Source organism: Prionailurus viverrinus, chromosome B1 (assembly GCF_022837055.1).
Source record: "Prionailurus viverrinus isolate Anna chromosome B1, UM_Priviv_1.0, whole genome shotgun sequence".
NCBI classification, from domain to species: domain Eukaryota; kingdom Metazoa; phylum Chordata; class Mammalia; order Carnivora; family Felidae; genus Prionailurus; species Prionailurus viverrinus.
The window spans coordinates 201,506,632-201,523,957 of NC_062564.1; the positions used below are offsets into that span (position 1 = coordinate 201,506,632).

A 17,326-nucleotide genomic window follows, 5' to 3' on the forward strand; every position below is an offset into this window, starting at 1 on the left:
ACGCACCATGCGTCCTGAAGGCAAATCCCCAGGACTGACTCGAGGCTTTCAAGGTGACGATTGGTCTACTGCAGTCCCCTGACTTTGCAGATGAGGAAACAGGCCCAGAGAGGACCAGTGCCTTGCCCTGGATGCCTCAGTGCTCTGGTGGCAGAGGAGGGACCAGTTTCCAAGCCAGGACTCTCTCACACCACTTGGGGTTGCAGGCTGGAAGCTCATCTCTCTACCTCCCATTCTCACCTCTCATTTCTACTTGCAAAACTTGAATTGGTCTCTGAAGGCTCTTGGGAGCCACTTCTCCTGGGAAGCCATCTCTGGCAGCCCCAGGCTGGGGAACTTGGAACCCCCACCTGGCAATAAGGACACCAGGGTCCAGTGCCGCGTTCCCAAACTCTCATGGCCATTACGGGGGCCAGCAAAGTTGGGAGGCCCAGCTGTGTGTCTCCGAGGCCACTGGGCCCAGTGCCCCGGCATCACCACACGCCCATCCTGGTGTCCTCAGGCTACGCTGTGGCTGTCGGCTCATGAGCACACGTCCCCCAGGCTTGTGAGCTCGGTCCTCGAGGCAGGGACCCCGCATATTCATTACCAGACCTCTAATCCTGGCATGGCGCCTGGGATAAAGAGCCTCCAAAAATACGTATGACGTGAATGACCGAGCGAGTGGACGAGTAAGCCAATGGATGACAATTACCCAGAACGGCCACTGGGGCAAAAGCAAAATTTAGAAACGCGTGCAAATAAATGCATGTGAAAAGACACGAGAAGCCGTCCTGGGAGGGAAATTGCCTGAACCCTTTCCACCCGCCTGCCTCCCAGAGGGCTAAGTCTTTTACCTTCTCCTTCTCCAGATCCAGCATCTTCTGGGTCAGGGCCGCCTCAGTCCCCTCTATTTGCTTCAGCCACTGGAAAACAGCAGGGACAGAGGGACACACGTGAGAACCAGTGCTGGCCGGGGGCCTTTCACCCCAGCCGCGTGTGTAGGGGGCCTCCTCCTCCACTTGGCTCCTGGCCTCCTCGTCCCATCCTGGGGCAGTGGGGGCCTCGAAACAGAATTTCTTAGTCTGTTCAGATGTTCAGCTTTGACAGATGTTTGCTCAGGGATCAAGTGGATCATGGGTATCCGTGTGTGTGTGTGTGTGTGTGTGTGTGTGTGCCCCTGCACTTGGGTGTTTGTGTATGTGTGTGTGTGTGTGTGTGTGTGTGTCCAGGAGGGAGTCAGTGTGCATTCAGTGGGAGCCTGACTCGGTGCCCAGCGGGCCTGCTGAATGTCACCGAGGTCTAAGGTGCGATGGGGGCTTCATGCTGAGGACCTCATCCAGCCCACGGCATAGGCAGCCTGGGAAGATGTGGCTGCCTAGTTAGGTCGCTCGTGCGAGGTCCCACAGGTGGGCCATGGGGACTTCTAACCCAGCCCGCAAGTCTGCACCCCTGCAGCAGCAGCCCCGAGCGGCGAGGTGCACCGTGGGGTGAGGGGTGTGCTGAGCACCAGGGCGTGGGTGGGCGGAGGCGGGCGGGCGAGCACCTGCCAAGGGCAGGTGCCAGGGGCAGGGGGCAGTCTGCCTCTTCTTGGGTCTGGGCTGGGAGGTGGGCAGCTGTTTCTCTGGATGGAGGTACATAGGTATGTCTTTAGGAGGAGCCCACCTAAGAGATGGGCTGCTGGGTGGACCCGGGGGGGGGGGTGGGCTGGGGGTGTCCGTGTGTGACAGTGTGCATGAACGTGTGCATTCGGCGGGACAGACAGCCTCCTTGCCTCCAGCCTGGGGACCACGCCCCTTTCCGGGTGTCCCAGCCTCCCTCGGCTCCCGTGTGATCCTCCTGGCTCTTTCCTCATCCCTAGTGGCTGAAGCTTCTCATCCCCTTGGGGCCCTGCCCTTGGCTTTCCCCCCTCGCCTCCCTGGGGATTCTACCTGCCCCTGTGCCCCCTCTGCTCTCCAGCCCAGACCGCCCCATGGCATCTCCCTCTGATGCCTCCCTGGCCTCCCCGGTCCCTCTGTGGGGGAAGAGCCCCATGTCACCCAAACCAGGAAGCAGGGAGCAGCCTCGATTCCACCTTTTCCTTCCCTTCCCATGCATTGGGTCCACCTCCTCCTGGTTCAAACACCCACCCGCTGCACAACCACGGCCACCGTCACTCCAGCCTCCTGTCTGGACCCAGAGCCCTCTTTGCTCTCAAGCCCTCACGTCCTCTCAAAAACCTGCTTCCGCTTAAAGCCCTCAGGGACAGCCCATCGCTCCTGGGGGCCACCAAGCCCAGTCTTCCTTCACCTCAGGGCCTCTGCACCTGCTGCTCCCCCTGCCTAGAGCGTCACCACCTCCCCCACACCAGCCTCAGCCCCAGGCCTTCACCGAGCTCACACCGACTCAGCCTCAGGCCACATTAGCTGTTGTCTCCTCCAGGAAGCTTGCCCTGCTTCCTGAGTCCGTGGGGTCAGGTGCCCTCTGGGATCCCTGTGTCATCCTGTGAACGGCTCTCACGGCACTCACCTGACGGATTGCTGTTGTCTGTTTCCCTCCCACAAAAACCCGAAGGTGGGGACCACATCAGACACGGTCTGTTACACTTCCTTACCCTGCACGGGCCCCAACACGAAGCATGTGCCCAACAAACATTTTGCTGAACGAGAGCAGACGTGAGAATGTGGAGGTCTGGGAGGGGGTGTGCTGGCTCCGTGGAGGAAACAAGACTAGATACAGCTGTGATCACACAGGGTCCCTTCAATGTCTTGGACACCCAGAGCCGGCAGCAGAAGCAGGCGCCCAGAATGGAGCATTTCATTAGATGTTAGGAGGCTGTGCAGTGTCTCAGAAATAGATCGGCATATTTTTGGCGGGAAATGACACATTTCATTTTGAATACCCTAATGCAAGCAGTCATAAAATGAATAAAGTCTAAATGGAAAAAAAAAATTTAAAAATCCAGTTTTGAATCATGACAGCAAGCTACTCTCAGAATAGGCTTTATAGAATATGGTGTCCAGTCTTCCTGTTAAAGAGATGTGACATGCCTATTACGCGTAGAAAGAAAAAACAATTTTGACAAGTGCTTTTCAGCAATTGAAAGAGTAACATGAGGGCAGAAAACGCTGGCCATGAGCATCCTGGACATGTGAGGTCATCAATTTCCCATCAAAGAGTCCCGCCAGACAGCCAGTGGGCCCCTCTTCCTCTCCCAGAGCAAGAGCCTAAATGCAAATAGCACTACATTACCGGCCAGCAGGGAGGGTGATGGGGACAGGGACACCTGTCCTCCCCTAAGCCCTCAGGGGAGAAGTGAGTCAGCCCACAGGGGAAGAGGACATTCTATAGGAAGCCAGGTCCTTGCCCACAGGTGCCGGCTTCTGAGCCCCAGAGCCTCTAAGCCCCGACGCTCCCTCCAGAGAGGGTCCCAAGACCGTGACCCCAGGCCAGCTATCGGAGAGCTTGACTGTGGCCGCAGGCCTAAGCCGAACCCTCTGATCTGTTGTTACCAGCGAGAACACGAAATTCTCTTAAAAACTTCCATCTTTCTGGTTGGTTTTGAACTGGTTCCCAACTGGTTTTGAACTTGAGGGAGACTCATAAGGAAGAGTTGTGACTCACGATCACCTGTAAACCCTGAGACGTCCTATGTCCAAGCTTCTCTGCTTGGCATGTGCTGTGTGCAGAGGACGTGGTGTGCGGACAGGGCTTCCTCGGGGAAGGGTTAGGAGCTAGACAAAGCCCCGGAGCAAGGTCACCCGGGAACACCACGTGGCATCCCCATTAGGGGTGCACTTCGCTTCTATGCTACACGCACAGCTTTGTCCCTCTAAATAGAAAAATTGAAGCTGACCTCAGTTTGGTCGGATACTGGCACTGGGTGGTGATTTTTAACAACACACATTTGGGTGGGTCTCAGATCCCACTGCCAGCCCATGTGCTCCAGGGTGACCAACTCGTGCCTGCTTGTCCAGGACTGTCCCTGTTTCAGTTCCCGTGTCCCAGGAACCCCTCAGTTCCGGGCAAACTGGGTAGTCTGTCTCCCCAAGGGTCCCCTCTGTCCTGCAGACCCACCTTTCTTTCCTCCTGGGGCCACTCTCAACATTAATATTCCCTCCAGGGGGACATACAGCGACTCCCAACCTACAAGATCTTTAGTCACAGGCCCAGGACGGGGCTGGGGTCTCTTAGACCCAATCTGAGAAAATGGGAAAACACTGGTCTGAGTCCAGCCCCCAAGGACAGTCCCAGATTGGGAGGTGGGCGCCTCTCCCCTGCACAGCTGGCTGGTGAAGGTGGGGGTGGGGGGTGACAGCTGCCGCAGACCAGGCGGGTATAGAAGGGGTGAGTCACTAATCTCGCATGGTTGCTGAGAGGAACAGGGGTCCCACAGGTCTGAGGTGAGGGCCCAAGGCTACAGGTCTGGATGCCCACTATTTTCCGGGCCGCGGGGAGGAGTAGGTCAGGGAGGGCCTGGGTGGGAGAAGAAAGTGGCTCGAAAGGGGCTGCTCTCAGTGAGTCTGTGAACTTTCCACCCGGTGTGGCCCTCCAGGAGACCCCGGCCTATTCCCAGCCCCATCCCAAATCAGCCACCCAAGTCACGGACGGTTCCGGCCATTAGTTCCCCGTCCACAACCACTGCCCAAACCCTTCTAGCAAGCAAGCTTTGCCCCAGGTGTTTAGTAACAATGTTTGGTTCTGCTTAGATGCCATGTCCTGGATTCCAAGGCTCACGGGTTCCTAGTGTGGGGGCTCAGAGTGATCCAGAGACCGATCTGCGGAAGGCTGAGTGGTGGGCGGGAGTCAACGCAGGAGGGGCCTCCCAGGGGATGAGGAAGGGATTACTGGGCCCGACATTACCGCATCCTCCAGGGAGGACATGGCACTAATCCAAGTCGGGAGTGTTTACAAGGCACGTTGTGTAACACTCTCCGGAGCACTGTTACAGGAGGCTGGGCGGCCGAGTTTGCATATGTTGGTACGAGGGACATTTACTGACCATGTACCATGTGCCTAATACTGTTCCACCAGCCAGCCAGGCGTGAGTCAGCGCCACCTGCTGTCCACCTGAGGACGCTGTGACTTGGGAAGTAACTTACCACCTGTGTGACCTCAGGCAAAGCTTTGCCCAAGTTTGTTACCAACACTCAGTGCCTTTCACGTGAGTGGGGAGGAAGGACAGGAGCCCAGTGAAGCAGACTATCTGTATTTTCCATGCCCTTCCAAAAATTCTGGAAAGAAGTTTGATTAAGGTCACTAAGACCTCATCGTTATTAAAATAGTATTTCAAAGTTTAACTCCTGTGCTTCGAAAGGAAAAGGTCTCTGGACGGGGGCGATGTGAAAGTCGTGCGTGCCTAAATTATCCTACACCAGGGGTGCCTGGGTGGCTCAGTCGGTTAAGCGTCGGACTTCGGCTCAGGTCATGATCTCGCGGTCCGTGGGTTCGAGCCCCGCGTCGGGCTCTGTGCTGACCGCTCAGAGCCTGGAGCCTGTTTCAGATTCTGTGTCTCCCTCTCTCTCTCTCTGCCCCTCCCCCGTTCATGCTCTGTCTCTCCCTGTCTCAAAAATAAATAAAACGTTAAAAAAAATTTTTTTAAATAAATTATCCTACACCAATGTCAAAGGTAAGCAAACCAGGAACATATTTTTAGCAAACACAGCAAAAAGTTAATTATCTTAACACGTAAGGCCCACAGAGAAGTCAGTATGAAACACCATACTTAACGACAGATATGTAGGGAGTGAATGTATGAATGAATGAATGAATGAATGAATGACAAACCCAATGGACATCATCAAAAGAAATGTAATTACAGTTCACAAGGAAGAAAACAGACGATACACAATAAAAAGCCAGGATCACTAGCACTCAGATACATGAAAACGGAAACGGTCACATCATGTAAGTCCAGCCAAGCCTATCAAGCCGGCAGGGGTCTCTAACGGCGGGGCACCCGGTTGAACGTGGACCCGGCAATGCGGTAACACGCGGGTGGACGCTTTGACAATATTAAAGCTCTGAGAAACCTCCCTACCGGTGGCCCCGTGATTCCACATCTAGAATCTGTCCTGTGGGAGGGTCTTAAGAGGTGGATCGAAATCGACGCACAACGCTATTCACCACGCATCATGATAAATAGGAAAAAAAAAAAAAAAAAAAAGGAAACCCCCTGGCTATCTAGCAGCTGAGGAATAAGGAACTTCTTTGAACCCTACGGTGGAATGATGCGGGTGGAAGTGTGGCAGGCAGGGCTAAAGACGGGAAGTCAAGCCGGATCTCAACGAGGCTTAAAAAACGGTCGTGGGCAAAACACCGGAAAGAAATCCACCCCAGGGGTCGCAGGTGCTTTCCTTCCTCCGTGGGGGCTTCCGCCGGCTTGTGCGCTAAGCTGTCTAGGGCGAGCGCGTGTGGCTTTGGACGGGCAAGGGGCGGGCATGCGCGTGCACATGCAGACGCGGACGCGGGAAGTCATGCCCCAGAGCCAAGCGAGACGCCGAGGTGCCGTTTCTCGTGTGGCGCCGGGGGAGCTGCGACGCGGTGCACGGACAGAGGGTGCCGCGGGGCTCTACCTTTTCGCACAGGGCAAGCACTGTTCCAGCTTGGATTATTGCAACCTGTTCTTCGTTTCTCAAATTCTAAAACACAAAAATGGGGAAGGGCGTTTTACGCTGGACCCCGCGTCCCCGTGCAGACAGCGCTGACCGGCTTCCATGCCCCTCCGAGAGGCGACCCCGGGGCTCGGCCCCCGCACTCTAAGGGGGCCCATGTTTAAAGGCAGCCGTGTCCTATCTGGGGCCAGGCCTTTGACAGACAGGGCCTGTTTCCAGCCAGTCTTTTAAGGGGGCAGGGATGCCACGTTCTGATCTCAGAAACCTCGAGGGATCCCACCGGTCCACCGTCCCTCCGGGAGCTCCCTCGTGCGCCCGCATCGCCGGCAGGTGCGAAGGAAGCGCTGCGTCCAGAAGTCTGCCCGTGACAGCGCGACCCGCTCGTGACCGCGTGCCCCGCCCGTGACAGCGCGGCCCGCCCGTGAACGCGTGACCCGCCTGCGACAGCGCGGCCCGCCCGTGACAGCGTGACCCGCCCACCCCCCACGAGGGCACGGCCACACAGAAGCCTTACACTGCGCGTGTCAGATCTCTTACGTTGGGAAGAACCCGAACCGAACAGAAAGGAAAGGCACACAGGACACACCCAGGTGGAGACGAGAGCGCGAGAGCAGAAGCCGGCCGGCATAGTTACCCCGTTATCGCCAAGGATATCTAGCTTCTTCATAAGTTCAGAAACATTCACATCCTGGAAAAGATTGCCAACGTTCATTTTGTGGGAGCCGCCAAGCCCGTGCAGACCGGTCTCTACCGCCGGGGCCTCGTCCGTCCCTCTCGGTGCGCGCGGCGGGGCCAAGGGCTCCCGGCAGCTCCTTCGGGGGTCGAGGGAGAGAAGGCAGTGATTGCTGCTTGTAGGCTGAGCTTTGCAGGAACGGCTGGTGGAATCGCGAGGGTCAGGAGGACCCCGGCCGGCAGCCGCAGCCACCTCCCCCGCCCCCTCTCACTCACTGCGCGGCCGCTGCGCTCGGCGCTGCTCTGACGTCACGCCCACGTCACGTCACGTCACGTCACGTCCCGTCTCGTCTCGTCTCGTCTCGTGGCGGGTGCTGCCGGTCTCACCTCCCGCACGGGAGCCCGCGGCTGGGGGAGCTCACAGCCCGGAGCTGGGAGGCGGCCAAGCCGGGGTGGGCCCTCAAAGCTGGGTGCCACGCTTCTGCTCTTTTAACACGGGTACACAGAGGGTGACATTCGGTGACCCTCTGAGACACAAACTCCGACTTTCCAAATACGGTGTTGGGGGGCGGGGGGCGGGCTACCTCGTTAAAATCGGCTGTGTGTGTGACACAAGGGCACAATCCCCCTTTACGGCTGCGCCTGGCATCCGAGGGGGCCCCTGGCGGTGGGTTGAGCGGAGGCACCCCCCAAGCACGCTACCTTAACTCCTTCCTGGTGACAGAACAGCTGGAGAGCGCTTCTGTTGTTCTCGGGGAAGGTGCTGATTTGGAGGTTAAATGCTGGCGACCTCCGCTCTCTCTCCTGGGGAAAAGATTTGGTTTAAAAACAGAACTTTATTGGCTTGTTTACCACTTGCCACTTTCCCACGTTACGCAGCAAAGACCAACGGGTTCCAGTTGGCCAAGGCGTTACTAAAAGGCGCACATTCAGACTACCATCTCCTGGTCCGCGAAGGAGCACGCCGCGAGGTCCCGCCTCTGCAGGGCGGCGGGTCTCGAGCCGAAATGCGTCTACTTCTTACCCACTCCGCTAGGAAGAAACGGTTAACCAAGGCATGTGTTCACCTGCTGCGCGACGGGAGCCCGGGAAGCGACAGCTCATTAAATACTCGGTAAGAACAAGTGTGTGAAATTTCAACGGACAGCACAGCCACCAGCTATGGCGTTCCTCGTGCCCTGCGGCAAATCGCTACCTCGTTGAGCCCTCACACCATCCCACGAGGCAGGCGTTATTGCTTTCGTTTCGTGGACAGGGGGGCGAGTCCCGGTCCCAAGCTCCCGAGCGGCAGGGCCGGGACACGAACCCTGGATTCACACCGTTTTCAAGACAATCGGCTGACTTCGTTCACAATTTTTTTTGTATTTTGAGCTGTGCTAACACATCAGCGATCATTCTATCCCTGCCTTAGATTGCTATTCAAATCTCCATCACTGAGGAAGGAAAATCAAGCGTTTTCCCACAAGAGGTGCTCGTTAATCCTATGTAACGCGACACGTTTTTAAAAAGGACGAGAGAAACCCAATTAATGGCAGGGATATAGTACACAGAGCTGCCTTTAAAACTTGAGCAACGGACAGGCTAGCTTTATGGGAAGGCCAGCAGAGAAGACCTTTCTGAATTATACCTTTAAGTCAAACTGCTTTTATTTGGCCAAAATTAGAGTAAGATGAGTAAGCCCGCTTTGGATGATTCCTGCAGAATCTAGGGAGGGCACCCATGGGTCTCTTTAGTCACTCAGCTAAGAAATGTAACCGAATGAGCACCAGCTTGGATGGCAGGACCTACGCAGATGGGGTTGGATAAGGCTAATGGGGAGAGGAAGGTGAGGTGGGTGGCGGGGGACATTCAATTACCTTCCACAAGGTGCAACTTGGCTAACCTTGTTTGAGGCAGTTCAGGGGGAAAACTTCGTTTCCCTTATCAGCCACGAAGACCAAAATTCACAGTGGCTCTCTTCTACGGATGCCTTTCTACCTGCAATGCTTAAGTGGAGTCTCCATAGAAAAAGTGACAACAGAAAGCCCATATTTTATCCGAACGAAAGTCCGAACTGGTCTCTAACGGCTCTGAAGGACAGTGGAGACACTTCAAGAAAGTCCTAGCACGCTGAGCAACGCTCATGGAACTCTCATGAGAAAGACGCGTGACCAAGGGCTGTGAAAGGCTTCCTAGCTGGCCGAAGTGTGAACAGTGACCTCGCGTGGCTTCCGATTCCTAGTGCGTGAACGAAGGCCCGGTTGGTGCTCAAGCAAGAGTTGCGTTGCAGGGGTAACGCTTGGTTTCGAGACCTTCAGGCCACGGTCCACGCCAACACAACAAAGGACAAGATGGTAAGGTCTAGCGCAAACAGTTTTGACTGAGGCCAGGATGAGGGAACAAAATCGGGGGGACACCAATGTTGCGAAGGCGCTCGCTTCTCCCGAGGGTTCCGTGCATGCAAAAAGGCTTCAGCCGAGGGAGAGCGGGGCTGCGTCACTGCAGGTGCTTAGAGAAACGAGTGTGACAAACATGGCTGATGTTTAAACTGTGGATGGTGTTTAAATGGCAACAGACAAACAAACAAACACAAAAGGGTCATGACGTTCAGGTGGCAGCAAGGCGATACAGCGACATACCGAAAACAAGGTTTCAGTGGGAAGCAAAAAAACCGTCAGCGGTCTTGCCCTGGATGCAGCTCTGTACTGGGGACCTTACTGAAGGTTTGGAACACGGCCGCTACCTACGAACACTGCTCGGTCTCCCTCCACGCTAACCAGGAATTTTGGAGTTGTGCGGTTCGAGTACAAACAGGTGCATTTCCAGTCCAATGCAACATTGCCATGACACACGGGCCTGTGTTCACTGATCAGGGAGCTGGGACAATGGCATCGGTTTTCTCAAACGCCTACGCAGATACCTCCTTTCCCCCTGCTCGCTTACTTACCTGTGTTCACCTCGGCAAACAGAACATGGGCCGAACTAGCAGTGAACACGCTACAGAGGCAGTTGCGGGCCGGGTCGGACCCCGCTCTTTCAAAAGGAGACATTCCCTGCATGCAAGGTCACTTAAAAAAGGTGTGTTATTAATTGCAACAGCGCTTCTGTCCGACTTTGCAGAACGCATACCAGGTGACTATGCATGCGGGAAAGAAGTAGTTATGGAAATGAAACACAAATAAAAAAGGCAAAATATTGCAAAAACAAATTATTTTATTAAGTGCAAAAAACAAGCCGTAGGCAATAAATAGATTAGCTCTGGTACATGTCCAAAGACCTCGGTGAGCATTCTCTCCAGAACATATTAAGGCAGTGAAATTATTCTGAACATACAGATTTAAAAAAAAAAAGAAAGAAAAGAAAAGAAAGGAAAAGAAAAGAAAAGAGAACTCTACCACGTCCCTTTACACATGCTGGAGGGCATCGGGGAGCTTTACATGAATTTCAGTTTGGGCTCAAAGAGAAGGTCTGCTCCGTTTGAGAGCGCGCAACAGATAGAGTCTCTTACTTCGAGCTCCAGCACTCGGAACTCTAGCAGCTCATTTTGGTCCTTGGCGTCCTGCATTTCGTTCTTCAGCTGACTCTCTTCCATTTCCAGTCTGTAAATCTAGAGGAGACGCACCTCTGGGTTAGCGGGCGGGAGGACCGCCGTCCCCGTGGGGGCCGCGGGAGACGCACCCTACTCAGCACGGGCGGGGTGCGGGGGTGGGGGCGCCTGCACCGTCCCTGCCAACCCCCCCGGGGGGCCTGGCCTGGAAGAGGGGCTCCTCATAGGCTTGCCGAATAAATGAGCGATGGGGGAAACTGAGGCACGGCGCCACTAAGTCCCTTCCTGAGGTCAAGTGTGAGGGAGGCAGGAACGCACCATGGGTGCTTCTGATCCCAAAGCCTCAATGTGGTCTTTTCACGGGCGGTCTGGCCCCCCAGGATGAGCTGCCCCCCCCCCACTGGACAGACAGCACCAAGCCGCGGCAGGAAGGCACAGGCTGCCACTGTGACCCTGCCAGAGGGCTGAGGAGAAGGCCTAGTGGAAGCAGTTCTCCTGAAGGCACAAGTCCATCTGGGGAGGTGGGCCGCCTGGTCCAACACCCGCCAGGAGACACTGGAAAAGCACCCTAATGGCTCCGTGCCTCAGTTTCTGTCGCAGGGGCATAAAGTCCTGCAGCCAGGACTGACTCAGATAAGGCACACCTCCTTACGGAGGGCCTCCCCTCCTCCTGCCCGGAGAACCAGAGGGAGGGTCTCCACTGACGGGGTCCTGCACCCCCAGGGGACTCTTGGAAACAGTGTGTTTTCTCCATGGCTCCCTGCATTTAGTGAGCAGGACACGAAATCTCTCCCAATGCACAGGCCCGACCTGCAGGGCAGTGACACGCCCTGTCCCCGAGCTCCAAACGCTATGGAGAAACACAGGGCAGTGAGCTCTGTCAGTGGCAGAGCTGGGACTGGGGCTGGGGGCGGAGGGGGGCAAGCCCGGGCTCAACGCTACAGGTGTTCTAGGATGCTCTAAGGCTGAGGCCTCACCCAGGTTGGGGCGGCTGGCATGCAAGGTCCAGGAAAAGCAAACCTCTGCGGACAGAGGTTGCCAAGGGGGGGGGGGGGGGGTTGGTGGGAGGAGACAGGGAGTGACTACAAATGGGCACAAGGGACCCTTGTGGGCCGCGGAAAAGGTCCTAAAGCTGCATTGTGACAGTGGCTGCACAAAGAAAACAAAACAGAACAACACTCTGGATTGCACACAAACGAGAGAAACATAAAGCTGAGGTCTCATCCCAAAGCATGAAACCTACTCCCCTTGCTGTCTCAAGAGGCGTCTGGAAAGTTCCATGACCGCAAGAAGGAAGACAGGCTCAGCTTTGCCAGCACTGAGGCTTCCGGTCCATGAACTGGACTGTGAAGGCCTGAGAGCCTGCCAGGCGGCCAGCGCCTTCGGTCCCCCCCCCCGCCACGTGGGAGGGAGGGGACCTGCCAGGGGTTCCAGAGCAATGGGAGAGGCGGCCTGGAAAGCCCTGTGGAGGGAGGGCGGGCGGCCCTCACTGTGTCTGCAGGGCGCACGCCCTGTCCCAGAGGACAGAACCGGGCCGAGGCCTGGGAAGCCCCAGGAATTGGGCTCGGACTCAATGTGAGGAAGAGGTCTGTGCTCTGAGAGCCGGTCCGGACCCAGACCCACCATGGGGGCAATGGGGCAGAGTCTCAGTCGGGCTGAGCCTCTGAGGTCCCTGATTCTCTGAGGGGGCGGGGAGGGTACTGACGCTCACATACCTTTTCCAGCAAGTCCTGGTTTGTCCTGATGAGAAGCTGCTTCTCTTCAACCCATTTGGAATCCTAAGAAAAAGCACTAAATATGTTCACGCTCATTGAAGCAAACAGGTGCTCACACAGCAAAGACTGAGTCAGCGAAAAAAAGTCACCTAATATAAGGCTATGAAAAGGTCATGGGGCACCTGGGGGGCTCAGTAGGCTAAGCGCCCGACTGTCGATTTCAGCTCAGGTCACGATCTCATGGTTTGTGAGTTCGAGCCCCGCGTCGGGCTCTGTGCTGACAGTGCAGAGCCTGCTTGGGATTCTCTCTCCCTCTCTCTCTGCCCCTCCTCACTTGTGCATGTGCTCTCTTTCTCTCTCTCAAAATAAATAAGCATTAAAAAAAAAAAAAAAGGAACTATGAAAAGATCAGAGAAGAGACAGCAGCTAGAAAGACTTCATCATCCCTCTAAACCTCTACACCCAGAAAAGCGAGCCGGTGGGATCGCGGGGTGTCCCTTCCCTACCGCTCACGCTCCCTGAAAGCAGAGGGGGCCCGCGCTGAGCGTCATTGCCAGGAAACCAGCTGCAGAGCGACCAAATCGGCACTGCCCACCCGCTCAGGCCTGCTCACTGCACCCGGGGTCTCCCCCACACCCGCGGACACACTCTCGGGTGCATCCTGGTCCCTCTGCCCGTGAGGCCCTAACTACGTGTCTCGGCCTGGGCAGGTTCCTGTCCAGGTAAGTCCCATGAGCACACGGCACTAGGTCTGTCTTTCCACCGTGGCGTCCCCAGCCTGTGCTCCATAAACACGGCAGGATGGATAAGGGAACAAACGAAGAACGTTCCTCTTCCCTTCTCTCAGCTCCGGCGGCCTCGGCTTCCCTCCACCTCTCACGTATCACCCTGCACTGTCGCTGGGTCGACACATGGAGGCCCCATGAGGCCGTGAGTCCCTGTGAGGACGGAGCCCGTTCTACTCATCCTTGTATCTGGAGCATACTGTCTGCAACCGTCCCTCCCACCTCCACGGCCCTTTGCAGTATCACTCTGCAGCTCTTCCCAATGACAGATGGCATCGGCTTCTCCAGCCCCGAAGCCAGGCGACTTCGGCTACCGGGATACTCGCAAATGGGATTCAAGCAGAGGCTTGGAATGCACCTGTGCATTGAGGCCTGCCTTTTCCTCCGGTCCCCAGGCCACCAGGCAAAGACGCCAGGTTGGAGAGAGTAAGAGAGATGGCGATGAGAGACCGTGAGCCGACACGGCGGCCAAAGCCGGCACCAGTGCCCAGACGGGACAGAGAGGCCATTGCAGGCCACCCGGGCCCAGGTGACCCAGAGAGCAGCCTGTAGCATGAGCCCCGGTAAGACCAGCAGAGGAACTCCTTACACGGCTGAGCCCAATCCAAACCGCTGACCCACGGAATTATGAGCAAATCAATTTTTTTTCTTGTTTTAAACCATTAAGTTTTGGGGTGGTTTGTTACGCAGTGATAGCTAATCGATACATTATCCCTGCACGCCGAGCACAGAGCCTGGCGTGGGGCAAGTGCTCTGGTGAGCGCTCACTGAACAAATGGACATTTGCTTTGTCCCAGCGTGGCCCTTTCATTTATAAGGTGCTGAGAGCAGAAAAAGCCCACAAACATAGGAAGGACCTAGCATCCATGGGTGGGGCGTAACTTAGTCGAAGAAGGTGGTCAGGAGCTATGTGAGCTCAGCCTGGAAGAGGGGCCGAGGACAGTGGCAGGTGGACGGGAGTCTGAAGACAGCCTTCTCTCCCACCTGGACTGTTCCCCAGGCTGCTTCCTCTTACCACTTCTGCTTCCCCAGTATGTGAAGGATTAATATCACCCCCATTTTAAAGATGAGTAAACTGAGGCACAAAGAGACAATGTCGGTCGCGTGGGTTGTGCTACATGCCTGCCAAGTCGGTCCCGGAGTATGAGCTCTTCACCGCTGTCCTGCCTCCGTGGAATGTTCTGGACCACGGTTATGTAAGCAGTGCCCAAGGGCTGGCCGATCAGCGCCGGCCACAATGCTGCCGCCGTGGGCGGCTTCGCGGGTACCCCCAGTCCTGGTTACTGGCCGTCTGCCTGAATTTGAATCTCAGCCACCACCCGAGACCTAGAGCCACTAACTGCTCAGAGTTAGTTCTAAGCCATCTGTTCAGAACCTCATACACCCCCTTCCCTAAACACCCACCGCCAGCCCCCGTGTCCCAGCCCAGGACCTCGGGGAGCCCTTGCCAGACCTCCCCACCCCCTACCCGCACGGCACCCCCACCGTCAGGTGTAGCCACGTGACTGTTTTGGTGAAACGTGTCCAGGGAGCAAACTGCCTTCTCCTGCCCTCTGAGGGGGAAGGCAAGAGGTCGATGGGGCCGTTATATCCAGGCTGGTGCCCCAGCGCTGGATCCCTGAGTAACCACATGGAGTGGACAACCCCCCGGCCTGCGGGAGGGACAGGAAGGGTGCTGAGTAGGAAACAAACCTCACCGCGGTAAAGCCACTGCGAAGTTCTGGTTTATCTCTTACCGCGAGAGCGCGGCCGACCCGCGCTGACCCCTGGGTGATGTCGCCTTTGGACGTAACCCTCGGGGAGGCTGGACCTCTGCCCAGACCACCCTCCACGGTCTCCCCTAACCCAGGGGATGGGTCTGGGGCTGGGCTTTGCCTCTTTACTGTTCCCTGCTGTCAACCGGGCCTTGTCACGTTCAGAGAAGGTGCATGTGGAGGCGACTCGGCTCCGAGAAACTCAGGGACCTGGAGGGCACGTGACGGGGCCACAGCCGGGAAGCCGGGAGGCGGGGATCTCCTTCACTTTCAAACTGGGTCTTGAGAACCAGTGGCAGCTTTTCGTTCAGAGTCAAGTCAAAACGGGTTGTGGTCACCACCTCGCTTTGTGAAGCGTCTCCCACTTCTGAGCATTTGGCCCACAAAGAAAACGCCACGTTAGAATTTCATTTCGTGGTTTGATTTCTATAAAAACTCTGCAAACAGGCACCTCCGGTAGGATATTCTCGCTGGGCTCTGCTAGGGATTTTTTTCTCTAGTGTCTCTGGAGCAAACCACACAGACTGTGGGGGGGGTCCCCCGCCCCCCAGCACCAAGGCCACGGGGACACCACGAGGGGACAGAAACGCAAAGAGCCGCGTGCTCGTGCCACTCACCTGTCCCTTCTCGACGAGCAACTTCTCCAAATCTTCGATTTTCGCCTGACACCTCAGCAGGTCAGCTTGGAGCTGTTCCCGAGTCTGGGGAGAAAAGGGCCAAAAAGCGAGCGCGTCACCGCGAATGGGTGACAAGGGTGGAAAGGACCGCGCCACGATCCGGGCCTTGGAAGCACGTCCGTGTGGGGGAGCACGGGCTCGCAGCCGGCACGTGGGGTCACTTGCCTGCACGTTATACACGTTTAAGAACCGAAAGACCTTGAGGGGTCATCGGCTCTATTCCCCTGGATTTTACAGACATTGACACGGAAGCCTAGAGAAGGGGTTCATTTCTACAAGGGGGTAAGCGAGCCGGAAGCCAGATGTCAAGGTCCCCACCCTGGCTTTCTGACCACGTTCAGTGGCTGCCTCTACCAACACTCCCAGACACGTCCCTTTATCACCTACGGGAAGGGCTGAAAACCCAAGTGTCTCAAGGACCGGGCGGGTATGTAAGTGAGGGAAGCAGACTGAGTGTGGGGTCGCACGGGGGGTGGGGATCGGGACCAACTGAGGCACACGTTCCCCCCCCCCCAGGCGAAATCCCCACTCAGCCGCGGCCCAAAGCCGCCACCACGTGAACAGGAAGCCCGCTGTTGCCGGGCCGAGCACGTTGTGAGCCGCCGAGAGAGGTAAGGAACCTGAATCTCTACGCGAAATCTCTTGACTTTTAAACGCTGGCAGCCACAGGAGGCAGGCCACACCGAGCCCAGCCCTGTTACCTCCTCCGACCTACAAAGTTACAGGCTGAACTCCACCGCGGCACAAGAAGCTTTCCTCTCCCCCACTCCAGCCTCATCTGCCACCCCCTACCTCACGGGGCTGTCGTGGGAACGATATGGGGACTGTGCTGCCTAAAGCACTGTGTCTGGGGTGCCCCTCGCTTTCAGAAGGAGGGGCAGGCAGCCGCCGGCCCATGTGACTCCCGAGGGTGGGGTAAGGGCCAGCGGGTGGAATTTCCTGGAAGGCAGAGCTCAGCTCAGTGCAACGGGGGGCCTGGCCCAGCCCTGGGTGGCCGGCAGGGACCAAAGCGCCTTGAGGGCTGGGAGCACGCCGGGATGTGCACAGGGGTTTCTCAGCCTGGGAGGGAGAGGAGGGTCCTTGCTGAGCCCTGGGGTCTGAACGCATTCCTGCCAACAGACGGCACGCGTGACGTGTGCCGGACCACAGCATCGTTTCTTCTGGCCGCGCCTGCGGTCACACGGTGGCCCACGGGTTTGCCCACGGTGTCCCCCATCAGCTCGCACAACCCCCTCCAAGCGTCAAAGGCGGGGCGCGGGGACCCGGCGTTCTGCGCACTCACCCGGGCCTCTCTCTCAGCATCCAGCGTCCCCCCCACCTGCTCCTGAAGCAGGGCGTAGGCCCGCTGCAGGGCCTGGTACTCCCTGGTCAGCTGGCAGAACCGCAGGTCGGCCTCTTCTCTCGTCGTCGTCTGAACGTGCCGGAGAAGAGAGACACAACAGAGCATGTGACGTGGTGAGGCTTCAGCCCGGAAGCACACACCCGGCCCTCACAGCCGCTGCCCACAGTTCCTCGGGGGGAGCCGGTCACCGCCGGGATGTAACTGGGGACCCCGGGTGACAGGCTGCGGGAGGAGACGCCGTCCCCGTCATCGTCAGCGCCCTCCCCGGGAGCTCGCGGAAGCC

At 57.0% G+C, this 17,326-nt stretch overlaps 1 protein-coding gene across 9 annotated transcripts in view; it reads right to left on the bottom strand.

The window, feature by feature from the left end:
* The window catches only part of JAKMIP1 (janus kinase and microtubule interacting protein 1), a 134,282-nt gene that overhangs the window by 17,047 nt on the left and 99,909 nt on the right, over positions 1 to 17,326 (bottom strand). For 6 of the 9 annotated variants that reach the window (XM_047856551.1, XM_047856550.1, XM_047856552.1 and 3 more), the window contains 8 exons: positions 16,984 to 17,112; positions 15,642 to 15,725; positions 12,486 to 12,548; positions 10,732 to 10,830; positions 7,947 to 8,048; positions 7,207 to 7,260; positions 6,534 to 6,599; positions 837 to 905 (listed from right to left, as the gene is read on the bottom strand). In XM_047856551.1, coding sequence (XP_047712507.1) covers positions 837 to 905; positions 6,534 to 6,599; positions 7,207 to 7,260; positions 7,947 to 8,048; positions 10,732 to 10,830; positions 12,486 to 12,548; positions 15,642 to 15,725; positions 16,984 to 17,112 — 666 coding nt within the window. Of the gene's footprint in view, positions 1 to 836; positions 906 to 6,533; positions 6,600 to 7,206; positions 7,261 to 7,946; positions 8,049 to 10,372; positions 10,831 to 12,485; positions 12,549 to 15,641; positions 15,726 to 16,983; positions 17,113 to 17,326 lie in introns of those variants that run through there. The other 3 variants (XM_047856555.1, XM_047856556.1, XM_047856559.1) reach the window with 3 other exon arrangements.